This window comes from Dendrobates tinctorius, unplaced genomic scaffold, assembly GCF_039654945.1.
Source record: "Dendrobates tinctorius isolate UK_male_01 unplaced genomic scaffold, ASM3965494v1 ptg000199l, whole genome shotgun sequence".
Taxonomy (NCBI): domain Eukaryota; kingdom Metazoa; phylum Chordata; class Amphibia; order Anura; family Dendrobatidae; genus Dendrobates; species Dendrobates tinctorius.
The window spans coordinates 6622501-6648147 of NW_027361866.1; the positions used below are offsets into that span (position 1 = coordinate 6622501).

At 43.7% G+C, this 25647-nt stretch overlaps 1 protein-coding gene across 2 annotated transcripts in view; it reads left to right on the plus strand.

The window, feature by feature from the left end:
* Positions 1-25647, plus strand: part of SPAG16 (sperm associated antigen 16) — a 1757100-nt gene that overhangs the window by 347985 nt on the left and 1383468 nt on the right. For both annotated transcript variants that reach the window (XM_073553217.1, XM_073553218.1), the window contains exon 10: positions 2547-2680. In XM_073553217.1, coding sequence (XP_073409318.1) covers positions 2547-2680 — 134 coding nt within the window. The remainder of the gene's footprint in view (positions 1-2546; positions 2681-25647) is intronic.

Consider the following 25647-nt stretch of genomic DNA (forward strand, 5'->3'; position numbering starts at 1 on the left):
CGTGTGCTGTATTCAGGCTTGGACTGGCCTACAGGAAAACAGGAGAATCCTCCGGTGGGCCACCACCTTCTTATATGAGCAGTACTTGGCACAATTCACCATATACAGACAAAGCAAGGCAGCATCTTATTTATCAGTCAACCCAGTTTATTGCTATAGAAATTTGTGAATGAGGATAAAGTCATATTTGCATGTATCTGAAAAGTGGGAGCCTGGAGTTGATGTTACTCGTGGGCCCTTGGCACCCCAGTTCGACACTGGCTGTACATGGACTCTTAGACTTGTATTGACCCTTTTCATGAGTGGAAAAAAGGGACATAACTCTGTTTGTTTTGCGCTGACACACGGTCCATCAAAAACATGGACATGTGAATAGTAGCACCATAGGTTATAGTGGGTACGTTCTGTAGCCGTTAAAAAAAAGGGATGTCTGAATGAGGTTTTATGGTGTGGACAGACATAATGCATAGTATCTAGATCCCTCTAATTTTTATTTCAAAATTCCATGGTGCTCATACTCGATGCGGAATAAATCAAGATATTTTGAAATGTTTGGTCCCAATTTTTCATAACTTGCATATCATTACAGGGTTGCCCACTACATATTTATTGATGACTTATTATTATCCTTAGGCTAGGCCATCAGCATCTGATCTGGTCAGCATGGTGGCTCAGTAGTTAGCACTGCAGCCTTGCAGCGCTGGGGTCCTGCATTCAAATCCCAAGATCAACATCTGCAAGGAGTTTGTATGTTCTCCCTGTGTTTGCGTGGGTTTCCTCCGGGTTCTCTGATTTCCTCCCACATTCCAAAGACATACTGATAGGGAATCTAGATTGTGAGCCCCAATGAAGACAGTGCCGATAATGTTTGTAAAGCTGTGGAATTAATGGTGCTTTATAAGCAAAGCATGATAAATAATCTGGTGGAGGAGCATCACCTGGCACCCCCTGCCGATCAGCACACACTACAGTTTCTTCATTTTTATTGTGGCCGCTACCAGGTACCGCAGAATAAGTGGTGGATCTGCAGTGCCTGGCCGCAGCTACTAAATAAAAATGATGGGGCTGCAGTTTTCCGGCAGCATCTCAGAACTTCTGAATTCCACCGGTAACAGCTTATTGGCGGGGGTTCCGGATGTAACCCCTTCACCCATCAGATATTGATGGCCTATCAACAGAGTGGCCAACCTTTTTCACATGTCTATCGATCCTGTGATTTCCATATTTCCATTAATCAGTTGTACATATTCAGTAAGACTTAAGAAATTGCGTCTTACCTGTTGTGAACCATTGCAACCACTGCCAACATGGCAAAAAACAGTTCCATGTATTAATATTAATTTACTCGGTTAGATCACACAATGCAGAAGTTTTCGTTTGGAATCGAGTACAACAAATGTTCCTGTGTGTAGATTTTGCAGTTATAATCTTGTCATTGTGCCGCCTGGTTTGGCTTTCGATTCCATCTCAATATATCCACCTCATGTGCCAGGGTTGGTGGTCACAGGTCCTCAGAACATCTGAATTTTCTTGAATTCCAGTGAGGGCTGTAATTTTATAGACCGGCCGATAAGAATCAGCGGCTTACTCTCATCTGTACTTAACACATTAGATGGACCTTCTGTGTGCATTCAAAAGAACATCTGGGGGCGCCTTAACATGGAAGGTAACAGCAATCTCTAAACAAGATGAGCACTTTTTTTTTTAAATATATTTTCTGAACTTTTGTTTGTTTTCTATAATTTTAGAGTAGATTATTTCACAATGAAATCATAATTATTGTAAATTGGAAAAATCCTATCAAAGTTTTCTTGCGATGCTTGGGATATATTGCTTCAGGTACAGTATTTCCAGAAACCCATCTGTTAAAAGGAATCTGACAGCAGGTTTTTGTTACCTCATCTAAGAACAGCATAATGTCGGCAAAAAGACCCTGAATCCAGCGATGTATCACTTAGCTTTACTGGGTGCCGCAGTTGAGACACAATCAGAGTTTTTAGATTCAGTAATGCAGCAGAGCTGAGAAAGCTAACCCCGCCCACATCAGGCTCTGTGTACATTGTAGATTGACAATGAGCTGCTCATCACAGGAGGGGCGGAGTCAGGCTAGCAGTCAGACCTGGCAGTGATAAAAGTCTTAGTGGTTAAACCTTCACTTTAAGTAAACAACAGCACACGGCTTGTTAAGTGACACATTATTGTATTCTATGTTTGAACCCCAACTTCATACTGTCCTCAGATTACATAGCAAAAACCTGCTGACAGATTCCCTTTAAGTGGTGGCAGAAAGCAATTTTGGTTTCCTCTTCCAATTGCTGTCTTAAAATGGCTTATAAAACTGTAAAACAGTGATTGGTTTTAGTTTCCATCATTTTGACAGCCGAAATAGCAATGTACGCTGTGCCCTTTTTGCCGCCCTATGTGATGTGGTGTGATCGTGGCCTATATAATATTGTACAACAGCAAAAAAATATTATTATTTATATTATTTAGCAGACATTCTTTAAACCAAAATTCTTGATTCTAATTATTCATTTTTTTTTCAGGACTCTGAATTTCCGCCTGACAACAGGGTGAATCCTCTTTTGGCTCAAATTAAAGGGAAGAGTAACCATCTCCTTAAGACAAGCGGATACAGTTTGAGCAACACTCTGAAATCGCATGAACTAGCAGTGAGCTGGTAGGAACATTTGTTTCTCCAACGTACAGACAAACCTAAACCATTTTATGCTGCAATAGGTTGTGTTATTGGGCAGCCAGTGACTTCCAGGTTTTGCACGAACAAATAAGAATCCACTGTATGCGGTGCATCAGCCACTGCTGTTGTGATTTATTTGGGCACTAGGTGGCAGCAAAGGCACCTCCAATTCTCATAGGCGATACAATGACAATAACCACAAGTAAATATTTATTTGCATGGAATTTTAATATAATTATTCTACACACCAGCAGTGCATTCTGATACTTCTGATGGTTACGTGAGTGTACCAAACATTCCTCATGCTTATAATATGTAAGTTTACTGATTTTTAATCTTTTTGCAAAAACAAATTATAATAATGGTTAAAAGTATAGAACCTAAAATTATTTTTTTCCAATATACTGTGCTTTTTTATGCTGGAGAAGCTTGTACAGAACACTGTAATTTTCATAATTTCCCAGCCTACAGTAAATGCTGCTTACGTATTCATATCAATATTCAATCATTCAAATTGTTGGCTCTCGATTATTTTTTTGATTATTTGTCCAGAAAAAGAAAAAATAATGCAAGTTGGCAACCATAGTACGTTTCTCTGTGACACCCATTCCTGGTGTTAAATATGAGTATTTGATTGAAAGTTTGTCCACACTAGCGTATAAAAAAAAAATCTGTCCCATTTTCAGCCAGAAAAGTTGGACAAGTGCATTCCGTATGGTTTACCTTTTGTCATGCGAGTGCAATGGAAGTGTACAATTATTTTCTCGGCTCGGATCTGCATGCGATGCGTTATTAATAGGGGTGATCGAATAGTTTCGGATAAGAGCTTATCCGATTAGCTATAGCGCTTCCCGAATAGCTGCCTCAGGAACTCGGATACCTGGAGCGCTCCCGATAATCAGCTGTTCGGTGCCGCAGCTGCTTGTGTTGCGGTTGTGTGACAGTCACAACAAACAGGCTCTCCATGCATGTGTTGTGACTGTCACATAGCCGCAACACATGCAGCTGTGGTTCCGAACAGCTTATTATAGGGAGCGATTCTGGTATCCGGGTTCCCTCTGTAGCCCTATAGCTGTTTGGGTAAGATCTTATCCAAAGCTAATTCAATCATCCCTAGTTATTAAGGCTACTTTCACACATCAGGTTTTCGGCGTCAGGCGCGATCCGGCGTCGTGCCGGAATGCCGGATCCGGCAAATGTTTTGTAAAACCTGATGTGCCGGATCCGGTTTTCTGCCGGATCCGTCTTGTTCTTGACAGACAAAACCGGATCCGTCTCATCCGGTTCATCCGTTTTTTCTATCCGTTTTTCGACGGATTACGCCGGATCCGGTTTTTAAAATTGACCCTTGTGGCCTTCCGAACGGGATTGGCTACTGGAAAACTATATATAGCGTGTTCCTACAGCCCTTCTTTGACAGGTTGTAGAGAAGAAAGTGCAGGTTGGAGAGAAGAGCAAGTTACTGGCGAAGATGGATGTTGTCATTGGAAATATTACCACTAGAAGTTCTGTGACGGTTTCAGGGACAATTTTGCACTATACTTTATGTCACCTCAAGGCAGAGTACACTGGGATGACAGAGTGTTAAAGATTTGTGCCCTAACCAAACTTGTGTACCTTCTGGACCAACAGTATATACCTTTGCCAACCAAAGTTGGCTATCTTGTCATGGTCTTACTATTTTTACGTTTAGGCCACAGGTGTGTACCTGGTTGTGTTTTATGCAAAGTATTTCACCTTTTAACAAAAGTTGTGTACATTGGTAGGAAATCACCAACAATAAACACAACTTTTTAGGTGAAATACTTTGCTTCAAACACAACCAGGAACACAACTGTGGCAAAAAGCTAAAATTTACCCACAGTTATATACCTGGTTTTGAATACCTTTTTACCTTTGAAATACCCTGTATTTAACCTTTTTTTTAAACATAGTTCGCCGCAGAAAGAAATGACAGACAACCATTGTGAAACGATAATTTAACTTTTATTTAAATTTTTTTTTTTTTTTTTGTAAAATGTTTTTAAAGTGCAAAAAACTTTTTTAATAAAGGTTTTAAACCCAATGGGCATTTTTATTACAAAAAACACACATTACAAATCTGTGTAGTGTGTGGTGGAAATACTGCTGGAGGGGCTGCGGGACACTTCGACAATGGGAGTGTGGAGAGAGGACTGGGATCGTGGTGGGGAAGGAACAGTTAGAGGTGAAGGTGTGGAAAAAGCTACAGAATGGGTGGCCATGTGGGAGGCAGAAGAGGTGGTGGGCGGTGGAGTGGAGGGTTGGGCAGGGACTGTAGGAGCAGATGATGTTGATGGAAAGTTGTATGGGGAAGGAGTTTGGTACGGGGAAGGAGTTTGGTACGGGGAAGGAGTTTGGTACGGGGCAGGTTGCTGGAAGTGGGGAGATGTCTGGTACTGGGGAGGTTGCTGGTACTGGTGAGGTTGCTGGTATGTAATAGGAGGGGGAGGATGGAAAGTGGCTGGAGGGGGTGCAGATGTAATAGGAGGGGGAGGATGGAAAGTGGCTGGAGGGGGTGCAGGTGGAGGAACTACAGTGGTGGGAGGTGGAGGTTGGGAGGTAACCTGCTGTAGAGCACCGTGGCACGAATGCATTACATGCATCTGCTGGGTAGGAGATAGTGTTGCCATGCGCTCCACAACAGACCTGAAAAAGGTGTGGTTTGGCGAAGATCTTGCTTCTGAATGCATGGTTTGCAGAAGTGTCTTCACCTCCAGAATGCTGGAGTTGATCTGCTGAAAGCCTGCGGAGATTTGCTCTGACAAGACTTTTAGACAGTTCTGGAAAGATGCATTCAGATGCAAGAACTCTTGCGCATAACTCTTTTCCTGACCCCTCTGCCGCTGCCGCCCAGTACCCGCAGGTGTACTAGAGGTGGCAGGGGCAGAAGGGTGGGGTAAAGGGAAAGCGATCTCCTCACCAGCAGCTTCATGTAATGTAGGCGGCCACAATGCTCCTGTGCTGGTGGATGGGACAGATGGGTCGAATGTGTGGGAAGGCTGGGAAGGTGCAGATGTACCGGGGCGGTCGAAGTGTCCCTCGGTGCCGGTCTCCTCAGGGATCGCCTCAGAAGGGTCCAATCGTGCAGGCTCCCGAGTGCTGCTCACCGTGCTGTGGAATAAAGAGAAAAAAAAACAATTAAAATACTGACATGGTATGGCCCTGGCTGAAAAAAAAAAGTTACATCTAACATTTTTTTCACATGTGGTGTGTAATATTTACCTTCTGGTGAGCATTGTTTCCCGGAGGAACGACAGGGCTTGTGCGTACTTGTACTTGCTCCTGCGTCCTCCAGATCCACTCGGGGTCCGCATCTCTTTATTGAACTCCTTCTTGAAACGATCCCTCACAGACCGCCACCGATTCACAATTCTGTTCCCTGAAACGAGAAAGGAGTGGTTAGTATACAACATCAGTGTTTCACAAACTCCAGTCCTCATGGTCCCCAGGGGTCATGTTTTCAGGATTTCCATAGTAAATAGAAATCCTGAACACATGATCCGTGGGGACCACGAGGACTGGAGTTCGGGAAACACTGGTTTACATCAAGCAACCGGTACTGTATATACTTACGCTCTTTAATCTGGGCCCGAACATCGAGGTCCTCCCAGCGGCCCACAAGGAGCGAACAGATTTCCTCCCAGAGTCGTCGGGTAACGATCAGGTCAGCGTGGCGGCGGTCAGCCATATTCCAGAGCGGCTCCCTTTCTCTGACGAGATCGATGAGGCGGTCCACATCAATCCCTCCATCCTCACCGTCAGAGTCGGGAGCATGCTGTGAGGGCTGTTAAAGAAAAAGACAAAAATAACATAATTAGCCTCCACAAAAGAAATGAAATAAAAAGTGCAAAAAAACAAAGCAAAAATATTTATACTTACACGCTGGTGACCGCCGCGTTGCTGTCGCCGACGACCCTGGGAGGCACTGCGAGGACCTCTTGGCCGAGCACCAGATTGGGAAGACTAGAGAAGAAAACAAAAAATGTTATGTCTTTGGATGTAGGCATTTGTTTGCTGTGTGTGGTCTGCAGAACATTGTTTTCTATGTGTTGTGTGTAGTGTGATGTGTTTCTGCGTTTGATGCAAAAAACTTACCAATTGTGAGCCCACTCCAGGTGTCTGTCCACCCCTTCCTTCTTCTTCTGGGAGCTCCTCTTCATCTTGTGATTCCTGTTTTGAAATAAAAGGCAATGAATAGACATATATTACAGAGATGATGGATTTTGGAAATAAAAACTTACCGTCAAACGCTGACGATGCGAGGGAGGGCTCCCAGAAGAAGATGTGCTGTCCTGTTGATGGCCAGACTCCATGGCTGTGGGTATTGCTGCTGCTGTTGCTGCTGCCAGTGATGCCATTTCTGCTGCTGCTGCTGCATCTCTTTGGCGGCTGTTGAATAAAGAGAAACAAAGGGCCAATGAATATCTTGATATTCCATGGCCCTAGTTTGGAGGAATGGGGGATTTGATAAGTACCGTCTCTCATCTGCTGCTGGACTCCCCTCCTCAGCATGTTCCATTTGCTGCTCCATTTGGGGTGGTGCTGATGGTGCTGCTGCTGCTGCAGATGTCTGCTGCCTTCTCCTGCTCCTGGTTCTTGGCTTGGGTGGCATGTTGGGTGTGGCTGAGGGTCCCATTGTCTTGCTTTTATATATCTCCTGTGGGCAGAGCTACTGAGCATGCTCAGACCAAAAAACCGGATCCGGCGCATTGCGGCGCTCATAGGCTTTCATTGTGTGAAAAAGCCGGACGCGCCGGATCCGGCGTGTCCGGCTTTTTCGCCGGAGACAAAAAACGTTACAGTAGCCGTTTTTTCCAGACGCCGGATCGCGACACATTGCCGGATCCGGCGAAAACCGGATGAAACGCATGGCCATCCGGCGCAAATGCAAGTCAATGGGGGGGAACCGGATCCGGCATTGCATTTCGCCGGATCCGGTTTCTGTCAAAAGCGCCGGATCGCGCCTGACAGCGAAAACCTGATGTGTGAAAGAGGCCTAACATCATCTTTTACATATTATAATGCTCTACATAAACTTAAAAGGTAGTTGACAAAAAATAATAAAGCAATCATGTATAAAGATATAGATGAATGATACAAAGATATTAGATACATAAAAGATAGATAATAAATAGATTGTTGGAATATGTTTTGTGCAACAACTCCATTCCTGCCTATGAGTGTTTAGTTGCTAGATTTGTATGCTGTTTATAAGGTTAGAACAAAAAAACTCCCAGAGGTTCACACAGGGAGAGCATGTGACTGTATTTTCCTGTTTTTCCTGTGCCACAGAGGTACTGCATCTCATCCAGAGGTGTGGTACCCCACTCTCAGGTAAGGAGGGAGCACCACCCAGGACTCTAACACCTGCACCCAACACACAATACAGAAGCAGGGCACCCTGGATGTACCCTATGGGAGGATGATCTCATCCCGCGCTGGGTAGGAAAGGGTGTTGGGAGGTGGGTGGAACTAGTAGGAAGAGAGCGAGAGAAGAGAGTTATAGTGAGACTGAAGGGGAAATGAAAGGGAGCAGACGTGCTGACAGGCAGCTCCCTGGAAATGCTGAAGGAAAGAGACAGAAGGAAGCACCTGGAGAGGAGAAGGGATCCTAGAGGCATGGCGCAGCGACCATACTGCCCGTGGGGCTCTTTCCACACCGACTAACCTTGGGTGGAGGTATCAGGTCGCTGTGGGGGGGATCAGGTCGCTGTGGGGTATCGGCCCCCTAGTCCAGAGGAATAATCATCAGACTCAGCTGGAAAGCTGGAGGCAGAGGCACCTATAGGTGTTTCAGCCACAAGCCAAAGTTATCTTCTCCGGAAAGGCAGCAATAAGGAAGCAAGGGTACCCAGAGAGGACATCACCCGACAAGGTCCGCGCTTCTGGCCTGTGACACTGACTGTGAGGTGTTGGGCAGGAAGAGGAGTAGAAACCAGCACAGTGAGACGGCCAGGAAAGGCATATACTGAAGGGAGTCCTGGAAAGGTGGATCCTGATCTTCCTGGGAGTTTGCTGGACCCCTCACCTGGAGGACGCAGTACCAAGCGGGCATCTGTGTGCACCAGAACTGTGAGTAAACCTTTGGAACTGCACCCAGCTGTGTCCTCTAATTATTCCTGTGTCATCTATCCAACTCTGCTACATCAAATACAACATCTTATCTATCACCACTTCCCTGGGACAAAGCTCTGCCTGTGGAGAGCTATTCCAACTCTGCTGCATCACCACCAGTCCCAGAGGATCTGCACCGCAGCGCTTGTCACCTCTGACCAGAAACCACAGGTGGCATCACGAACACTTTATTATAAACTTTATGCTTTGTAAATATATCTCTTTTATTGGACGCCCAGGGACACGGACCGGGTCACCGCTTCCATGACACATCCCTTTAAGAAGCAGCCTGGTACCGAGTATCCCCACTGCACTGGCGTGCGATCCAGAAGCAGCCTGCTGTAGATGCTGCACAGATAGAGACACACAAATGATTTATTCCTGATCTATTGCACTTATCATATATTGTTCCTAAATAAAGAAGCTCTGTTGTCACACGCTTGGAGAGTATCCTGAATAATCCACTGCCAACATAGATAGAATACAGTAGATAGATATCCTGCGGATATATAATTTCACAGCCTCCCTACATATATTAAAATTGCACCCTTTAGTGCCTTTCATGTGGAGTTTATTCTACAGCTTTTTATGCTTGTTTAACGTAATATGTAAATAAATTAATAAATTACATTTTGTCCCCCCTATTTTTGGTAACCAGCCAAGGTAAAGCAGACAGCTGTGAACTGATGTCATCAGGCCGGGTAGGTTCATAAGATGCTCCAAGTCTGGATGAAATTTGTTCTCCATGCTTCCCCCATTGCTTCAACCCCTGCTCACCACTTTATGTTCCGTGATATGGAATAAAAAACTATTTTATGGAACAGTGAGTGCTGCTTTTTCCTTTCTTTTCCTGCTCCAAGTTTGGCGCGTCATCTGTGTTCTTCCAGATGGCCCGGTGCATTGGCAATCGGGTTCAGGTGCTTGGGGTTAATGTCATGTGTGAATTGTCCAAAACACCAAATATTAGTGAGAAAAAAATAGTATCTCCGCACTGCCTCATTGAATAACCTTGGTCCAAGTGCAACGTGTTTTTTTTTTTTTTAATCGGTTTGTATTCGTCCAGTTAATATGCATAGATGAGTGTACCCTTATATTCGGAATAATAACACTTGTAGGAATCATCATGACATGAATCTCCCATTCGAAAAAAAAATAAGTGAAAAACATCTCAAGAAACCTAAATCCTTTAAAAAGGTGTTTCTGCGAGCTGACATTTGAGACGGCATAAAGGTTGTCGGAGCATGATTTCTTCAGACTGCGCGGCATCTAAGAGCTTTGCATTCTTTGGACTTCGCAAACACCATTAATGGAAAATTGTGTTTTTTCTCAGCATCTGCTGATCGGGGGACGGCGTATCTATGATGTAATTTGAACATATTTCCTGCACGTTCGGTGAATTTCCTTTCTTTCCCGTTACACTTTCTTCTTGTCAACACCTGTTGCAGAAGCTCAGAGTTTGTTGCCTCATAATGAGATTTTCTGCCTGGATCAGACGCTGCCATAACTGTGTTCCACTAGGCACAAAGCAGCCGGCTGCAGAGCGCCAGCACTACGTCGATGATCCGATGTAATACTGATTAATACAACCATTAGGCTGGAGTCACACACAACGTTTAAAAATACGGACTGTATTGTACGGCCATAATACGCATAAATAGTCCCTAAAAAGTGCTCCATATGTCATCCGTTGTCAGGGTGTGGCCGCGTATTTTTCTCATGTAAGCATCCGTATGTAATCCGCATGGCATCCGTATACCGTTTTTTTCTCGCAGGCTTGCAAAATGGACATATAATGGAGCCCAATGACAAGTTTTCAAATCCAAATCTCGCGAGTTTTCGCCGACGCCATTTTGGATCCCGACGTCGTCCTCGCCGGCGACATGTTCTTGCGGCGACGTCATCTTGAGTATCGCGGGATTTCGCCGATCCAAAATAGCGTCGCCGCAGGAACATGTCGTCGGCGTGGATACCGTTGGGATCCAAAATGGCGTCGGCGAAATCTCGCGAGATTTCGCCGACGCCATTTTGGATCCCGACGTCCTCCACGCCGGCGACATGTTCTTGCGGCGACGCCATCTTGACTATCGCGGGATTTCGCCGATCCAAAATGGCGTCGCCGCAAGAACATGTCGCCGGCGTGGAGGACGTCTGGATCCAGGATGGCGCCGGCGGAAGATGTCAGGGATCGTGGATCAGCGGCGATGATGGCGTGAGAATGAGAGACTATTAGACTATTAGTATGGTAATCCAAAATAAAACCATGACCTGCAACAAAAATAACATAAAAAATCACCAATATCCTTAGCTCTCCGCCGTTCAGTCATGTCCCACGCTGCAATCTATCAGAAGGGGTTAAATAGTTTACAATGAGGACCGGTCCTAATTCGACCAGCCTCACTGTAATCTACTACAAAATGAATTAAGCTCTGCGCAGCCTCAATGGCTGCCTGAAGATGAACCAATTACCGTGGGAAAGTTTCTGACTTTTTTCCCACGGCCATTAGTTCATTCACAGATCAGACGGGGACTCCTGCTGACGTCACTGAGGCTGCGGGGAGTCCCCGGCTGATCTGTGAATGAACTAATGACCGTGGGAAAAAAGTCAGAAAGTTTCCCACAGTAATTAGTTCATCTACAGGCAGCCATTGAGGCTGCGCAGAGCTGAATCAATTCATTTTGTATCAGATTACAGTGAGGCTGGTCGCATTAGCACCGGTCCTCATTGTAAACTATTTAACCCCTTCTGATGGATTGCAGCGTGGGACATGACTGAACAGCGGAGAGGTAAGGATATTGGTGATTTTTTTTTTATATTTTTGTTGCAGGTCATGGTTTTATTTTGGATTACCAGACTAATAAAAATTTGTCAAAAACTTGGTGTATTTATTTCATTAAAAGACTTTTGACTTAATGTGTGTGTGGTTTTTAACCCTTTCTTAGTATAGGGTTAATAATGGATCGGTGTCTTATTGACACCTCTCCATTATTAATCGACACTTAATTATTAATTAATTATTAATTATTAATTGACACCTCTCCATTATTAATGTCACCTTGAAATCGAATGGTGACATTAACTCTTTGCTATATTAACCCATTTGCCACCGCTACAGGGCAATGGGAATAGAGAGGATAAGTGCCAGAAGTGGCACATCTTATAGATGCACCATTTCTGGGGTGTCTGGGGGCAGATTTTTGTAGCCGGGGGGGGGGGGGGGGGCAAAAACAATGTTCCCTCTCATGGCTATTAAAATCAGCCCTCACTCACCTGCTTTACCTCTCTGGTTGAGAAATTACAGCGGGAGCCCACACATTGTTTTACAACGAATTAACCACTTAAATTAACACCTACACCTCCCAAATTTTGCACAAAACCCCTCATCTAATTATTAGTCAGGGACATATAAAAAAAAATATAAAATGAAATGGTTTACTGTATGTAAACCATGTGTCATTTCATGTCGGGTTGGGGAATAATTTGACAGAAGCCGGCAATTGAATTTGCGGCTATTCTGCTATGAAGAACTCTGTGAAATATAAATATATATATATATATATATGTGTCTCAATGACATGTATATATATATGTATTCTATGTGTCTAGATCTATTCTTTCGCTTCTTTATTAAACCTGTCAGTGTGATTTTACTGTATAGCGCACTGAATTGCCGGCTTTTCTAAAAGACACCGGGTGCGTATTTCTCGCAAGACACACGTGTGGTCTGTGTGTAATGCATATTTTTAGCACACCCATAGACTTGCATTGGCGTACTACGGCCGTAGTACGCTGACAATCGCAGCATGCTGCGATTGGCACGTACTGTAAAATATACGCAAGAAAAGTACGGCTGATGGGAGCTACCCCATAGAGAATCATTGGTCCGTGTGCAATGCGTTTTTTTAATGCCTCTCACTCGTCCATATTCCTCTCTAGTGTGACGCCGGCCTTAGTGTTTCGCTCCACTTAATGATTTTCATGTCTGATGGCAAAATATGTATAATACCAATATGTTCAGACGCTAGTGCTAGCAACACCCCATCTATCTGCCCTAAGATAAGATCTAAGCTCTTTATGAGTGGCATATTTGATTTGATTTTATCTTGTAGTTAGAAAAAAGTTAATAGCAAGGTGTTCCTTCCAAGAATTTTCTTCCCTTTGTCAGTTATGACTTGTCAGTGAGTTTTGGCTTATTCTTGCTTAGGGCTCATTCACATGTCAATTTTCTAAGAGTGTTATCCTTTTATTTTTCACCGAATCCACTTGTACCTACGACAGTTTATCTGAATGTTCACATGTCCCTGATTTTTTTTGTTGGACTGAGTGGTCCAAGCAAAATCAAGGCGACATGTATGATATTGATCTGAGTGTTGGATCAAAACTCGGCAATGAAAGTCTATGGGTCTGTGAAAAAAATATCGGACAGTTCTCGGATGCCATTCTTGTGCTGCACGTTTTTCACTGACTGATAGCAAAATTTGGAGAAACTTCTTTTTTTCCCATTAGTGCAAAAAAGTGACATCACTCCTGATAAACATATGAAACACCTGAAACTCGGTCCATTTTTCTGTATGTAAAAAAACCCAACCCACTGATGTCTGAATGAGGCCTTAAATGCATTTTCTTTGCATTTGGAATATACCTGCTAATTTACAAAGCCTTTGAAAGGGATTTTCACTGTCATACCTTCACCTTTTTGTCTTTTAACCTTGTTTCAGCAGCATTTTTACTTGCAGTCCATTATTTTTTTGGGTGGTGTCCACAACTCTAAAGTCTAGCGGGATGAGCCATGCTGACTCTTCCATTCCCTTATTGCTCATACTACATATAGCCCAAGAAAACAGGATAAAAGGCATAGTGGATAGATTTTTAGAGGCTAGGTGTGCAAGGGCAGAAGCAGGAATGAGATGCTAAGATCTGGAAGTGAGTGCTGTAATGTCAACCTGGCCTTACACTTGTACATTAGACTATGTACACACTTCCATGTGCAGTGTTTTATTGGCTTCCATTTGAATCCCTGAAAAATGGGGTTTAGAAACACCCTTAGCAAAGACATCCATTACAGTGAAACCCCATTTGTGCTTTCTTGTGGCAGAGTCCGTCTGTTCAAGCACGAACCAAAGTGCAATCGACTGTGTTCTTGTTCCGGCCTGAAAGTGAGACACGGCTGCAAGGGAGATTAAAAGGCGTCCATTTGAACGACATTTGTCTCATTGTAATAAACCGCTCAGTCAGAGGTACATCTGAATCCCATTTTTCAGGGATTTGGATGGAAGTCACCAAATCATGCCTGAATGTAATGTGTGTATATCATAGGACCAACCCCACTCCCTAAATTCCATTTCAGAGTCTCTGCGTCTAGAGAAGGATATCAATTCGATTTCTGCTGTCCCAATCCGGTGTGCCATCCCCTGTTGCAGCTGGTCTGTAATTGTTAGGTGTCAGGTTTCTGCGTCTGCTCTGCAGGAATCCAGACCCTTACATTCTGCGGTCTCTTGCTGTTTATCTACCGCAGAGGAGATTGCCTTGCAGCAAATCTCTCCAGGGGCTAAGTCCCTCTGTCCTCCTACTGAGACGATTTCCCATTGGAGATCGGGAGTCATGTGCTCAGGTCCTGCTCCATATCTCATTGGTCCATCTCGGAGATCTGGAGCTTCCGGAAGGTCCCGGCTGCTATAAAAAGCGCGCATGGCCGTTCCGCCATGCGCTAGTATAGTCTCTAGTTGCTACTGTGTGAATGATGATGGATGATTCTGGTGAATGACTCATTTGAAACCCCTTCCCTCTGATATTACGTATGTGGACAGGGACTAAGCTTAGAGTCAGCGCCAGCGCGCCACTACTACATCATCCACAGTTGCTAGCGTCCAACATTGCGCTTGCATACTAGCTTTGTTGTCTAGCAGCAGTGTCCTACGCCGCGCTGCAGTTGCAGCCCTCCTTGGCGTCCGCAGTTGCGACGTCGCACGCACGGTAGGTCTAGACGGATGCAGTTCCGCTGTCTTTGGCTTTGCTGCTGTGACCAGATACCGTGTGTGCATTTACTCTGAGTACTGTGACTCCAATAGGCTCAGCCTTATTGTATTTGTCTTTGTTGGCACCTCTGTGACTTAACAGAGGTTGCTCTGCGCACCTGGGTGACGTTTAACCCACGTGCGCATTTCCGCCTTATTGCCTGCCACCACTTAGCAGCAGTCATATCATCTACTGCACGGTGGACCCCGAGCGGCGAACGCACTTGATTATTATTTTTATTTAGTGCGTTCTGCCGTTCCTAACAGTAATTCTGCACCCAGCACTCTTAACTTGGCATCCTGGGCATCTTTTGTGCCTACCAGGCCCCTGGCATCATGATATTGTGTGAAGACAAGTTGCTTGGGTTTTCCTGAGCATGCTCGGGTGTCCTCCAAGTATTTAGGCGTGTTTAGAGATTTAGTTTTCATCATCTCATCTGCATGATTTGCGACTGCTAGACAGCTTGAATACATGTGTGGAATGCCTGTTTGTTAGGGAACTCCCACATGTATTCAGGCTGTCTATAAGTCGCAAATCATGCAGATGAGATGGCGAAAACTAAATCTCCGAGTACGCCAAAATACTCGGAGGTCACCCGAGCATGCTCAAGAAAACCCGAGCAACGAGTATACTCACTCATCACTAGTGAAGACCAGGTTATGGTTAAGAAATGCTTACCTAAAGCAAATTCTGTTATCTATAGAAAATTTATAAAATGTGTACAGATTAATTTATTTTATGCATTGCTTTTAAGTTTAAGAAATTCTGTAGAATATTTATTCAAGCTTGTTGAGTATGGAAAGATAGTGCTCATCATCAGTAGGTTTATAATGAGCCTTTAATACATAAAGCACCACCTAAGAAGACTAATTAGACTGTAAGTGCTTCATTTAGCTATACCATTTGTTAATGGACCCCTGAAAGAAGCTGAAGTGAAATAGGTGTCTGGGTCATTTGTCCTAATCATCACAGGCTTATGAGTATACAGGTCTTTAACAAAAATCTTAAAGAGATGATCTGAAATACAAGTTGATATGCATGCAACGTATAGGCGCATGTTCACACTGGCCACTAAACAGACAGAACCAAAGATAAAAATAAAGTGAGCAAATACCCTGCAGTAAGGCCGGTTTCACATTAGCGCTTTTTCAGCGCGCGCACGGCCGGGGGTAGCTCCGCCCCCGAGCCGGCTCTCTGCCCGGCGTGCCCGCCCCTTCCTTGTAGCGCCGCCTCCTAGCGCACAGCGGCGCCTGCGATCGGCGCACCCTATCTTTAGCATAGGGTGCGCAGATCGTGCGCAGGCCGTGCGCTAGTTGCGCTTTGACCTGCGCTGCGCACTTTTGACGGTGCGCCGTGCGCGCCAAAATCCGAAAAGTTTGATTTTGGCGCGCACGGCGCACCGTCAAAAGTGCGCAGCGCAGGTCAAAGCGCAACTAGCGCACGGCCTGCGCACGATCTGCGCACCCTATGCTAAAGATAGGGTGCGCCGATCGCAGGCGCCGCTGTGCGCTAGGAGGCGGCGCTACAAGGAAGGGGCGGGCACGCCGGGCAGAGAGCTGGCTCGGGGGCGGAGCTACCCCCGGCCGTGCGCGCGCTGAAAAAGCGCTAATGTGAAACCGGCCTAAGTAAATAAATAGCAATAGTGCATGACAATAACATAGGGTATATACAAAAAAAGGTAAAAACCATCCCACCATATAAAGGTGACCCTATTCGGGACATTCCTACCCTCTATTAATAAAACCTTACCATATGTCAACTGATGTAAATGTGAATAAGGACTGAACAGGACTGAGACCCCAACTAATTGACATCAAGAAATGGGAAGCTATATCTTATGTTAAAGGACCCCTTGGGAGAAGCTCATGTGAAACGCACATCAGGGTCATTTTTCTTAATCCTCCCAGACTTATGCAGGTCTTTATTGCTATTTACTGCTGTTCTGCATCTTCCTTACTTGATATTGTCACTATTGGACATTACTATTTTCTACTGTATTATTTTATAACTTGGTATTTCATGCTTTAGCTTTGTCATTATTGCCACTATTGGACATAGGTATATAGTATTTGCATTTTTAACTATATTTTTTTTCTTGTTGATTGACGTTTGCCCATTTGGTCATCTGTCAATATAAATACCTGGATTTTCATACTCTGCCTATATATTGATTCTATTACCATTTGTCTGGATAGGTGGGAACTTTGTCATACATTCCCTTTTCTATTTTATTCATGTTATCATGTGTATTGTTATATTACTAATAAAGGTCATTTATTTTTATATGGGCTTTTTTGCACCTTTTGTTTGGATATATATTACAGGATTTGGGGAACGGTTACAGGATTTGGGAATGTTTAGCTTGCAAAAAAGTAGACTTAGAGGAGACTTAATTGCTGTCTACAAATATCTCAAGGGCTGTCACATTGTAGAAGGATCATCTTTATTCTCATTTACACAAGGAAATACTAGAAGCAATGGGATGTAACTGAATGGGATGAGACACAGATTAGATATTAGAAAAAACTTTTTGAAAATGAGAGTGATCAATGAGTGGAACAGGCTGCCACGTGAGGTGGTGAGTTCTCCTTCCATGGAAGTCTTCAAACAGAGGCTGGACAGACATCTGTTTGGGATGATTTAGTGAATCTTGCTTTGAGCAGGGGTTGGACCAGATGACCCAGTAGGTCCCTTCCAACTCTACCATTTTATGTAATTTGCAGGAGTAAAAAAAAAAAACATTTTCATAATCAGTATAATGAGTTCAAAATTAGCAAAAGGACCCCGGAGCCGGAGCAAGTGAAACACAAGCTGGGCTACTTGGGGTGTTTGCCTCATGGATTTTATGTATGTAATAGTGATTTTTAACTCCTTATTATTAATATTATAGACGTTTTTGGAATCTTTTACTCAGAGAAGTCGTTATTGTACCATGTTTTTATGCCCTTTATGTATTAATGGGGAAGTGGCTTTTGATGATGTATTTGGACTGTGAGTGGGCGGCCTTCCGTCACCAGTGAGGATTCTCATTAATTCTTGAAACAGTAAATAAAGGAGCATGAAGCCAACTCCTTACTGTGGAAACCTGGAGCGTGCAGCCTTTGTATTACTATTGTGGATTATTGCAGGAAAAGCACAGTTTTCTTTACACTATTACTGCACCTGTTTAGGTTTTAAGTGTTTATATGTGAATTTTATTTTACTATCTCAACTACAGAAATGTCATAATCAGTGTGCATAAAGTCCTCCGTATGGTTCCAAGAATTAATGAGAATCCTCACTGGTCATAGAAGGCCATCCACTCACAGTCCTACCTGATCTAAAGGTGGTTTTTCTGCCCTATGCATTTATTATTATGCAGGATATTGCAGTGTTAACAACATATTCAGCCACAGAGCCTTTCTAGAAGAGTACATTCACACACAGTCAATGTACCAATTGAATTGGCCTTTACTGTTCAATCCATCAACCAAAATAGGAGTTGCCACAACTACAAACCTTCCTAGACATGGCTGTCCACCTAAACTGACATCCTAAGCAATTAAAGCCCCAATTAGAGAAACAGCCAAGAGGCTTATGGTCACTCTGGAGTAGCTGCAGAGATTGACAGATCAGAACACAGCTAGCATGTGGAAGGAGGTGTTCAAATGACCTGAGACCAAGGTAGAACATTTTGTGTTAAATGCCAAACACTATGTGTGGTGGAAAACTAACATTAAAGTGAAAACACCCTTCCCACTGTTTAACATGATGGTGGCAGCATCATGATGTGGGGATGCTTTTCTTTATCAGGTACAGGGATGCTGTTCAGAGTTGATGGGAAGATGGATTGAGCTAAATACAGGGCAATTGTTATGAATAGGTCACCGAAGTGGATGGCAGGAATAGGCTAGGCCACCAGGAAACCAGAAAGGTTGGTAACTTAGCGGATTGCAGACCCCTAATCCTGACAACACAACTAGCAGTAGCCGTGGGGCGTACCTATGATGCCCTAGATGCCTCGGCACAGCCGGAGGACTAACTAAGCTTAAAGCAAGAAAGGTGAAATCTAAACTGCCCTGGAGTAGAACCCCAAAGAAATAGACAGCCCCCAAACACATATTGTCAGTAAGACAAAATGAGGCACAAACACAGGCAGAAAATAGACTGAGCAAATGATGGGGTCCAAACTGTCTAGATAGGATAGGAAAGGAAAGACACTGTCTGCAATCACGCAAAAACTCTAAAAAATCCAACATATCTGATGTACAAAAAAACACTGAGGTCTCACGACCTCTCCCCCACTATATCAGCATTTTGGTGTGAACTGGCAGCAGAGCAAAAGAGACTAATATAACAGGGGACTGAACAAACTGACACAAGCTGTAACATATGGAGTGGGGTCCAGCACAGCCCCAGCAGGGAGCACGCTGAACCCTCACAGCAAAGCAGAAAGAGGCAAAACCAGATCAGATGCAAAGGATTAGCAAATGAACAACTTAACTGAAAAATGCAGGATCAGGCAGGAGACAGCAGACCTCAAAATGCACAGGAAGAAACTAATCACCAGCAACAACTGAGGGAAGCCTGCTCACTTATATCCTCCCAGTCAGTAACCCCTGATTTCCAATCATCGTCGTAGGTGGCAGACTTCTGTAAACCCGGCCAGCTCCACTACCCGCAGTAACCACCAGAGGGAGCCCCGACTCAGAAATCAGATCAAGAGAATTCACAACAGCAATGCTTTAAGGCAAGCCTGTTAGAGACTGTAAAAAGATTTGAGACTGGAGCGTAGGTTCACCTTCCAGCAGGACAACGACCCTTAACATACTGCCAGAGCTACGGATTATAACATGTGGGGGGGACTTTGTTTTAATCTGGGTGTCCTATCCTGCCTAACAATGATGGCAACACTGGGTGCCATTGTGTGATAACTAGAAGCAATTTCTTATCCAATATATATATAATGCCAGTAGTTTAGAGGCAAATGTTTTTTAATACTTCACCTACAATATTCTCATTTATTTTGACATTAAATAAAGGTTACGTTTTATGACCTTCTAGAGAGTAGAGATGGGCGGACCCCTGGATGTTCGGGTCCTGCGGGTTCTGCTGAACAGTTACAAAAAGTTTGAATTCGGTTACCAGAACAGTACCCGGACCTGAACCTGGACCTCATTCACTTGAATGGGGGCCCGAACAGCCAGTGTTTGCCATGCTGTCATATGCATGACAGCGCGGCAAACACTGCTTCTGATCGGCGGTAAATTCATCCCCACCGGTCAGAGAGCCGCTGTTCCCATGCTATCAAAAGACGGTGTGAGCACTCAGCTGTGATTGGAGGTATAAAGTTTTCCTCCGGTCACTGGTGTCAGCTGATGCCATGCATATGACAGCGCAACAGACACCCGGTGTTCGGGCAGCCAAACCTGAACAATAACACGGAGAAGTCCGTGTTCAGTGTCCATGCCCTAACAGTAGGTGCTCTGTACGGACGCCGAACTTTACTGTTCGGGTTCATCCATCTCTACTAGAGAGGGTTGCACAATGGAGTTCTCCCCTTATGTTCTCAATTAGCAATGTATCTTGCCCAACTATAGGGCAATACTTGAGGGAAAACCTGTTAGAGACTGCAAAAAGATTTGAGACTGGGGCATAGATTCACCTTTCAGCAGAACAATGACCCTAAACAGTGATGTGTCATTTGCGAACGATCCGACACAAAGAGCCGGCTCCCTGCTGTGAACGATGGGAGCCGGCACCCCAGTGAGAGCCACTAAAATCCCTGAATGGCTCTCACTGGGTGTAAAATCCCTTTGTTCGGTAGACGTAACTCCGCCCACCCGAACAAAAGTCCGCCCACTCAGCAATTTAATTGGTTCCTAGCAAGTGGGCGGAGTTTCTGAAGTTGGTGGGTTGGATTTTGGATGTCTGAACAGGTATTCAATAGGGTTCCATTTAGGTTCTGAAAAGAGCCGGCTCTTTTTGGTGAGCGGAGCCATGAGAGCCAGATCACCAAAAAGAGCCGGACTGCCCATCACTACTAAGCATACTGCCAGAGCTACAATGGATGGTTTAGATCAAAGCATATTTATGTGTGTAAATTGCTCTGTCCAGACCTAAATCTCATTGAGAATCTGTGATAGACTTGAGAATTGCTGTTCACAGTCGCTCTCCTTCCGATCTCACTGAGCTACAGCTATTTTGCAAAGAAGAATAGGCAAAAATTTAAAACTCTAGATGTGCAAAGCTGGTAGAGACATATCCTCAGAAGATTTGCAACGGTAATTGCCGTGAAAGGTGGTCCTACAAAGTATTGACTCAGGGGGCTGAATACAAATGCATGTCAGACAACACATGGTTTGTTTGCAGTCATGCATCATTTTATATTACCTATAGCGGTGGTCACCAACATTGTTTACCTTGAGAATCATATTAAGTTTTGAGAGATAGTCATGGCAACATCCAGGGCCACTTCGCCCTACACATTAGTGACTGATATAATGATAGCTAAAGCTCCCTCACAGAAATCACACCGAAATCTGGGTACGGGCAGTCATGTGACCACAGGTATGCGTATATGTATGTATATGTATGTATATTTCCGCACACATTACAACTGAACTTGCTCAATATACTGGCATTGATCAAGACTGCGCCCATCTAGTGACACGTGATCACACGTATGCAAATCACATACTTGTCACGTTCCCGCCACTCTTGGTACCGGCAAATCTTCACAGTGTGCAGGTCGAGTGATATGAAGATTCACAAGTCTGTAGTCATGTACAGTGACAGCAGACTTGTAACCCCAATGCCGGACAACCCTTTAAAGCACACCACACTATCGCATCAAGCTTGAATAACTCCTGCTTGGGGGGACTCTTGTCCAATAGTATGGGATATATTGATACAGTATGATTGAACTATCAGACTGTACAGGGTTTGTTTATAGTCTGTAACCATTGAGACACAGATGCTTGGACGGGAACTGTAGACAAAAGGCACATTTGCATTATGAAAGTCTTATACACAAGTCTTGTAAACTGTGTATTACTCAAGAGCTGTTTGAAAGTAAAGAATATGACACAAATAAGGATACATCCATCTAACTTGGTAGGGTCATCAATCTTCGATGCATGCGTGGTTCATTATATCAGTTCACCTTTGGTCTTATATCTTCCCACTCTTCTATTTTATTCTGTGCCATGTACGTCGTTCTCGGTGTTTGTAAATGCAACACTGTGAGAAGGGACAGGTTTCTGAAGTATCCAAAGAAGTCAGGCCCACAGGGAAATTTCTAGCTGTCAGAGTATACAGATTTGAAGAGCATTTGTCGGAAAAGTGAATATCACACGATTTGATTGGGTTCCCAATTCTTTTCTGCTGGTGCAGAATACCCTGTAATTACCTCGCATGGGAAGAGGAACATCTGTTCATGTACACTGTATCAGTATGAAGAGGAGAAAAAAAGCAAATAGAAAGGATTTATTGGGATTAACGGAGCTTTACTGGTGGGCTCAATGGACCTTTTTTATCCTTCGTTTTAGAGAAGGATTAGGCCACCATTATATCTAATTATTCCAAGTAACACAATTCACCAGATGCTCAATGCAGACCTTATTCCAGTGGATAAGCCTGCAGAATCATGACAGCCAATGGGAACTACTAGTACTAATCTAGTGTTCCAGGTATTTATTAGGCTGGAATCCTATTTGTGAAATATCATTGCTTGTATCACTCAAGCACTTCAGTGTAAATATATCAGTCCGGTGTCAAGAGGGAAAAAATAATAACTGGAGAGGAGCTTCGCTATTAAAGCAACAGTGCATAATGAATTAGGAAGCCGATAAGGATGACACCAGGGACAGAACTGCAAATGAAATAAGCATTACAGGCACTTAGAAGAACGGAAAAACAAAATGCATTTTATTTCAGACGTGGGTCACTGATGATTAGGTCGGCCATCAGCTTGTACTTTCCAATCAAATTCTTTTATTTTTTTGCATTTATTCAAGCACAATTACTGATCTGAAGAGAGTCAAATGCAGATAACGGCATCACCGCATAATTTAAGACATCTCAAAGTCTGGATTATCATGAGGATGTTCGTGACATTACATTATATTTTTTCATCATGATTTTCGAAAACACCCCATCCAGTCAATTGTTGTACTTAGCTGATTCATATCCCAAATAACTTCTGTGCGTCATCATCTGATAATAGCCTACTTGATTTACTCCTATGAAAGGCATAATTGGCTTTCTGCGTGAAAACTGGCTTCGATGACGGTAGCACCTAATTGTATCATTGCTTTTATTTTAATCTGTACTGGATGGATTGTTTTGGGCAACAATACCACATTATCTCTTGGGGTATGTGCACACGTTCAGAATGATCTGCTGCAAATCCTGATGTGTCGGCAGGAAAACCATACCGTAAAATACATGGGGTTTCAAATATGCAATGTTATGTGTTTTTTGTACACGTTTCTTTTGTGTTTTTACCATTTCATTAGTATGGGTGAAATCTGCAGCAAAATGCTGAAAGGATTGATATGGTGCAGATTTAAATCTGCTTCAAGACCGTACAGAAAAAATAAGCAACGTATACATGAGACTTCAGGAATCTCATTCACTTTGCCGATACTAGGAAATCCTTCAAGTTTTGTGATAAATCTGCACAGAAAAAAAACATGACAAAATCGCAACGTGTGCACAGCCCCTTAGACAGTTTTGAAATCTGAGGTCTGGAAGATTTCTGGACCTATTTAACTAATTCAAAATTTCTGCAGCACATGAGCGTACCATCAGACACATGAGGCATGAAAAGTGCATATGGAAGCCACACAGTCAGGTGACTGGTACTGTAGGTCATCAGAGACTAGAGTTGAGCAAATCACTTTATGGCAAATCAAATTTGCCTCAACTTTTTTGCGTTTAAATACCAGCGAATCCATAAAAACGGCAGTTGTCCACCGTTTTGCTAGGTTCAAATTGGCTAGGGAGGGGTTAAATAAATGATTTATTCACCACTCCTTGGGCCACATCATGTACACGTAGTTTGATAAGGTGAGAAGCCGGGGAGAAGTTAGTATTATTTTAAGTTTTTCACTCTACGTTTCTTACATGCTGGGATCTTTGGAGGCCCTACAGCATAATAAGACATATCTTATAAATATCTTATTTGATGCAAATTGAATTTCCCGGGCAAATTCGAGCAAACTGTTGACATAGACTTTTATTAGACTTGCTTATGATTTTCAGAGACAAGTTTATTACATGTAAAATATTAGTTGAATATTTGAAAGGTTTATTCGCAATCACAGGTGGTCATACTTTACTGTAAAGGCCCCATCACACAGCAATCTCGCTAGCAAGATCGCTGATTTTGTGACACCACAGCGATCTCGCCAGCGAGATCGCTGTGTGTGACGGGGATCAGCGACCGGCCCCCCTGCCAGGTATCGCTGATCGTGCTCGATCAGCCTGGGCCATTTTTTGATCGCTGGTCTCCCGCTGGCCAGCACGCATAGCTGTGTGTGGCAGCGAGAGACCAACGATCAGCGAAACTGGACGCTGGTTTCTAATGTAAACTTCGGGTATCCAGGAGCCGCGGCTCTTGGATACCCGCTGTTTACCTTGGAAACCGGCGTACATGCTGTCTATGTGACAGCTGGCCAGCGATCAGCCTAACAATGTCCCAGCGATCCCATCCATGTCGGATCGTTGGTGGGATCGCTGGGACATCGTTATGTGTAACGGGGCCTTAAGAGTGGTTAGACTAAGGAACTGTCTGCCACATGATGTTGTCATGAATGATTCACTAAAAAAGTACATTGAGGGCCTTCTCGAAAAATATAATATTACATGTTATTTTTGCTAGATTCTGTAATGGGACGTTGATCCAAGGAACTCATCTAATTTCCGCATGTGGAGTTTGGAAGGAATTTTCCTCCTAATATGGGGCAATTAACATCTGTCTCATGGGTTTTTGCCAACATGGTAGCTTATAGGTTGAATTCAATGGACTTATGTCTACCTTCAACCTTAAAACTATTTAAAAATATCCATTTTTTCATTATTTAAATATTGGTCAGTCTTTGTAAAGTTATGAATCATTCTAATACACTTCATTACATTATTTTGCCTAATTCCATCTTCCTCACAGTGCTGAAAGTGCTGGTTGAACTGCCTGGTTCATGCTGTCTTAGTAGCTGATTTGAACTGCAGGCCTAGCAATATCCATACTCTGGTGTGAGCTTCTCTGCTCTTCTCCCCCATGTTAAGACAGGTAGAGTTTTTGTAAGGGGAAGGGAGCAGAGAAGCTTACACAGGAGGCTTAAAATTGCTAGACTTTAAGTTCAAATCAGCTACTAAGGCTGGAGTCACACTAACCTGCGCAAAATACGGTCAGTATTTTACATGCGTAATACGGATCAATGACCACTAAATAGTGGTCCGTAGGTCATCCGTAAGCAAGGTGAGGTCGCGTATTTTGCGCATGTGTGTATCCGTATGTAATCCGTATTCAATCCGTATGGCGAGATTTTCTTGCAGCCTTGCAAAATGGACATTTAACGGTTTTGAGGCCTGCAAACAATTTAAATCATTAGCCTGCACCCTATTTAGACACTCAGAAACAGGTGGCTGCCTACATTCTGTACATTTCTCACCTTGCTTTCACGAGGTGTGTTGGTGTTCTTTGTGCAGCATGGCCGAGGGTCTGACATTCAATACAACCGAGCAGGTTCTCTTTACCTGGCTTTTGTCATGGCGCTTTGGCCAACCATATCCTGTGATAGTGGATCCGCGGAGGAGG